At 45.7% G+C, this 5,441-nt stretch overlaps 1 protein-coding gene across 1 annotated transcript; it reads left to right on the top strand.

Annotated features, from left to right (window-relative positions):
• Positions 1–678: 678 nt before the first annotated feature.
• Positions 679–4,125, top strand: LOC308321796 (tubulin polyglutamylase TTLL7-like; the record flags this gene model as incomplete). The annotated part of the gene is made up of 2 exons (XM_080772886.1): positions 679–1,340; positions 2,871–4,125. The coding sequence occupies 2 exons, from the start codon at positions 679–681 to the stop codon at positions 4,123–4,125; spliced, it is 1,917 nt and encodes a 638-aa protein (XP_080629012.1).
• Positions 4,126–5,441: the final 1,316 nt, after the last annotated feature.

Here is a 5,441-nt window from a genome sequence, read left to right as displayed (position 1 = left end):
AACGAGTACATCTCAGTGCAGCTATTTACTCAAACTATTTATCTGTCTATTAGAGGCTTTTGCAATCTATTGTTGGTGACATATGGACAGTGGACGTATAGGTGTTTATGTAGTAAATGTCAATACGTTGTACTTTTCTAAATAAAGTTATATTTACATAAACAACCGACCATTATTTTGTTCACTCAAACTGAACTTTTATATTTTGGGGAAATTAACTGAATATACTGTAATAACATGCATGTATTTCGGGTCTCCCACCCTGTAATTGGGAGATGTATATACTGTGTATAATAGAGTACACCATTATTTTGGTTATATTTAGGCTCTTTTTATTCAGTTTTGATCACTTTAAATAGCATATATCTTTGTTTTGTTGCAAATACTTAGTTTTTTACGGTACCTGTCCCGACAACCATAAATGACATGGGTCCAAGAAACTGTAATAAATCAGCTTCAGATATTGCAGGAATGCTAATTGCTAATTTTCTGGTACAGCTTGTTTGATGTTGGTTGCACATGGTCACAACATGCCTATTGTGATGTAACAGTGATGTAACAGTGTCGAAATATCTGGTTTTTCAATGGCAAGTGACAGCCATACAGCTGACTTGCACAGGCATGTGTGCAAGAGTCACAGAATAAAGTACGATTCATTAGAATGCTCTCTGCCAGCTAATGCCTGAACAAGTCACTGAGGACCAGACAACTCACCGGCTGAGTCTGGGGGAGAGCGAGGCTTGCGACTTCAATCTTCAGCTGGCCTCTGAAATACCCTCTTATCCCAATGATTATGGAGAGGATCAAGGAGAATCTGAGAATGGGCCACCTCCGCTGGCCTCTGAAATACTCTCTCATCCCAATGAATCTGAGAATGGGCCACCTCCGCTGGCCTCTGAAATACTCTCTCATCCCAATGAATCTGAGAATGGGCCACCTCCGCTGGCCTCTGACATACCCTCTCATCCCAATGATTATGGAGAGGATCAAGGAGAATCCGAGAATGGGCCACCTGCAAGTTTCTACCAGAGCAGTGGGAAGAGGAAAGTTTCCCGCAAAAACAAAAATCTCATCACCGCCAATGTGGCTGGGGCCAAATTTGAGATTGTTCATACAGTCATCAATGAAATGGCTTTCCGCAAAACCTGGGGCGCGGATGAGGCCAACCTCATTTGGACTGACTCACTGGTGCCGTACGAGAAAATCACAGAGCTCAGAAACTACCAGAGAATTAACCACTACCCCGGCATGACAGAGATCTGCCGGAAAGACTTGCTGGCAAGAAACATGGCCAGAATGGTCAAGTGCCAACCTCAGGAGTACAACTTCCTTCCTAAGACGTGGAATCTAACCACTGAGTACACTCAGTTTCAAAACCATGTCAAACAGCAACACAGGAAAGGCAAGCAGAAGACGTTCATCATCAAACCTTCCTACGGAGCAGAGGGCCGCGGAATCTATCTGGTCCGTAAATTGTATAAGCTACCTGCTCAAGAGCACACCATTGTCCAGGAGTATTTGGAGAAACCCTTCCTGATAGAGGGTTACAAGTTTGACCTCCGCATCTATGTCCTGGTTACCTCCTGTGATCCGCTACGCATATACCTCTACAATGATGGCTTGGTGCGAATGTGCACTGAAAAGTATCATCCACCCAACGAAGCCAACCTGAGCCAGCTTTACATGCACCTAACCAACTACTCAGTCAACAGGCATAACGAGAACTTCATGAATGGCGAGACAGTAGACAAAGGCAGCAAGAGATCTATTGCCTGGTTCGCTGAGTTCCTCCGTGCCAACAACTACAATGTGGCTACATTCTGGGGAAACATCTCTGATCTCGTAGTGAAGAGTCTGATTGTGGCAGAACCCCATCTATTGCACGCCTACCGCAGGTGTCGCCCTGGTCAGCTACCAGGGAGTGGCAGCGTCTGCTTTGAGGTGCTGGGCTTTGATATCTTGCTGGATAGTATGCTCAAACCATGGCTAGTGGAAATCAATCGAACTCCAAGCTTTAGGACTCATCAGAAGATAGATCATGACATCAAGAAAGGGGTGCTTCTCAGCACCCTCAAACTACTCAACCTTAAGGCCAGCGATAGGAAGTGTTACATGGTTCAGCAGAGGATGGAGGCCCAGAAACGGCTCTATGTGCATGACCCCATGAAGAAGCTGTCAGCCACTTCCTCAGAGAGGTCCAAACAGAATCACATGCTGACACAGAGTAAAGAAAGATTGACAGAGCAACTGGCGGCCATCCACAACCATGAACAGCAAAATCTGGGGAACTACCGATGTGTTTACCCTCCAGATGACAAGAAGCTTTTCAAGAAGTATGATGGGCTGCTGTCTGCTGCCTTTCAGAATTTCCAAACCGAGCAAGCTGCCTTACTGACAGTCAGGACACAAAGACCAGAGGAACTCCATGAATTCAGCAGTGGGAGTAGCACTGAAAGTGAAATATCCTACTCATCACCTGAAGAACAGGAGGAGATGGAAGGGGAGGAGAGCATAGAGGGAGGAAACATATGTGGTGGCCCATCCCTCGTGAATGGGATATCTACAGGGTTCTACCAGAGAAGCCCCAAGAAGAAGTGCACTGTCACAGCTTATGTGGGCGGCACCAAATTCGAGATAGTTCATAAAGTTATCTCTGAAATGGATTTTCTCAAGATCTGGGACAAGGACAGGGTGGTCAACCTCATCTGGAAAGACACAGTGGTGCAGAAGAATACAATCACTCAGCTCAAGGATTACCAGAGAATAAACCACTATCCTGGCATGGGAGAGATCTGCCAGAAAGACTTACTGGCAAGAAACATGGCCAAAATGCTCAAGTGTCAACCTGATGAGTACAACTTCACCCCCAGGGTGTGGATCTTCCCCTCCGAGTACAATCACTTCCAGAACTACATCATGGATTTGCGCAGGAAAGGCAAGAAGAAGACAATAATTGTCAAACCTGTCAACGAAGCAGAGGGTCGCGGGATCTTTTTGAGCCGTAACTGTGCTAACATACCTGCTCATAAGCACTTAATTGTCCAGGAATACTTGGAAAAGCCCTTCCTTTTGGAGGGCTACAAGTTTGACCTACGCATGTACGTCCTGGTTACTTCCTGTGATCCACTACGCATCTTTCTCTACAATGACGGCTTGGTGCGAATGTGCACTGAAAAGTATCATGCACCCCATGACGGCAACCTGAGCCAGCTTTACATGCACCTAACAAACTACTCGGTCAACAGACACAATGAGAAATTCAAGCATGGCGATGCAGCAGACAAAGGCTACAAGAGATCCATTGGCTGGTTCACCGAGTTCCTCCGTGCCAAGAATTATGACGTGGCCAAGTTCTGGGTCGACATCTCTGAACTGGTAGTTAAGACTCTGATTGTGGCAGAGCCCCATGTATTGCACGCCTACCGCATGTGTCGCCCTGGTCAGCCACCAGGGAGTGACAATGTCTGCTTTGAGGTGCTGGGTTTTGATATCATCCTGGATCGTAACCTCAAACCCTGGTTGCTGGAGATTAATCGAACTCCGAGCTTTGGGACTAAATGGAAGGTAGATTATGACGTGAAGAAGGGGATGCTTCTCAATGCCCTTAAACTGCTCAACATTAAGGCTAGTGACAGGAAGCGTAATCTGGTTCAGCAGAAGGTGGAGGCTCAGACAAGGCTCTATGGACAGGGTTACATGAAGAAGTTCTCTGCCAATTACTCAGGCTTGGAGAAACAGAAGCATATGTTGGAACAAAGGAAAAAAGAACTAAATGAGCATTTGGCACAGGTTCAGAAGCAGATCTCCAGGGAGGAGCATGAAAAACTACATCTGGGTAACTACAAACGAATTTACCCTCCAGAGGACAAGTTTCTTTTGGAGAAGTATGAGAGACTGCAGTCTGAGACCTTTCAGACCTTCCTCGGGCAAGTTCCCTCACTTCAGAAGACAATGAATAATCCTCTGAAATGGTTTAAGGAAGAGGAAATCCTAGATCTGTTGCGTCAGTGTGAGCGGGACTATGAGAAACTGATGAGGAATGAAGAAGGGAGAGAGGGAGATGGTGAGGTTGTGGCGGAGCATATTAGAGCTAGAAGAGAATTTCCTACAACTGATGGGGAATGAAGAAGGGAGAGAGGGAGAAGGTGAGGTTGTGGTGGAGCATAGTAGAGCTAGAAGAGAATTTCCTAGTGTGCTTCACCGAGTGCTCACGTGGTGTGCACTGGAAACACACTCACTAAAAACCTAGTACAGTAGTTACAAGCTTGTTTGCAAATCCCGCAGTTCACTGACTCATCCCAAGGGAGACAGCAGCAGGTACTGCTAAGCTGTAGGAGCAGCCTCACTGCTCTGCCTTGGTGGATGGTGTCATGTCACAGAAAAGTCTTAGAAAGGAACTGATTTCTATGCCGTGGAATGATAGGCACCCAGTGACCTTTCCAGTGACCTCCAGTGACCTTTCAGTTCATCATTGAAGTATCTTACTTTGACGATGTCTCTTCGGCTGTTGTGCTCCCAGTGCCTCTTTGCTGTCAAGAATGGGCCAGTTCTGAGTTAATCACCACCAGCCTGACATTTGACATGTACCCCTTTCACGTTAACCACCAACACATCTGCGGGATAAGTCCCAACAATAACTAACAACGCTGCTTGTACCTGTATAAATCAGTGACAAATAAAACGCCTTGAATCTTCACCACTGCCAAGCCTCTTACCCTGTATGTGACCTCCATATGGAATTGATGAAGAATTGTATCTTGCTTGGTTTAAGTGTGGACTGGCCCATCCAAGCCCAGCTCAGTTCAGTTCCACCCAGTTTCATCATGCCAGGATTCCACCATCCCCCCCCCCCCCCACCCACATCTACTGCTGTTAACATCAGACAATGGGCTTCATTCAGAAAACTTGTTTTGTTTTGATGCAGCACTCAGCCTCAAGAGACTGAATACAATCTATAGTTACCATCTGGATAACATCTTTTCGTTTTGAGATGCTGGCAGGACACTGGATAGGCTAGTCAGGAGAATAGTTGAACAGTCAATTGCAAGTATGCCCATTGTATGCATCCAAGTATGGAAGGTTGCAATATGCTCACAAGTGCTTCATATTGAACCACTTGTTTTTGTTAGTTTTTTTACTCTGCAATGCTGCATTGCCAAGCCATGTAGTACGAACAAATTTCCTCCGATTTTTTTTCTCCTATATCCACGTTCTTATCCAATCGTTCTTATTTGGTACCCATAGGATGCGAATGCGCCAATCTTCTCTAAATCTACAAGCTCACAACACTTTAAAAAGCTCACAATTCTTCACAACATATATGCTGCAGGTGAGCTTGTAGGTCGGCTACCTTCAGCACATGTTGAGAGTTGCTGTAAAAGGAGATGACCTACATGTACATACTGTATATCGTCGGGTGGACACCCCATGTCCAAAACTGT

Source organism: Protomyctophum bolini (genome assembly GCF_963924005.1).
Source record: "Protomyctophum bolini genome assembly, chromosome: 9".
NCBI classification, from domain to species: domain Eukaryota; kingdom Metazoa; phylum Chordata; class Actinopteri; order Myctophiformes; family Myctophidae; genus Protomyctophum; species Protomyctophum bolini.
The sequence above is the reverse complement of the archived record's forward strand: the minus strand, read 5'-3'. Positions and strand labels throughout refer to the sequence as shown.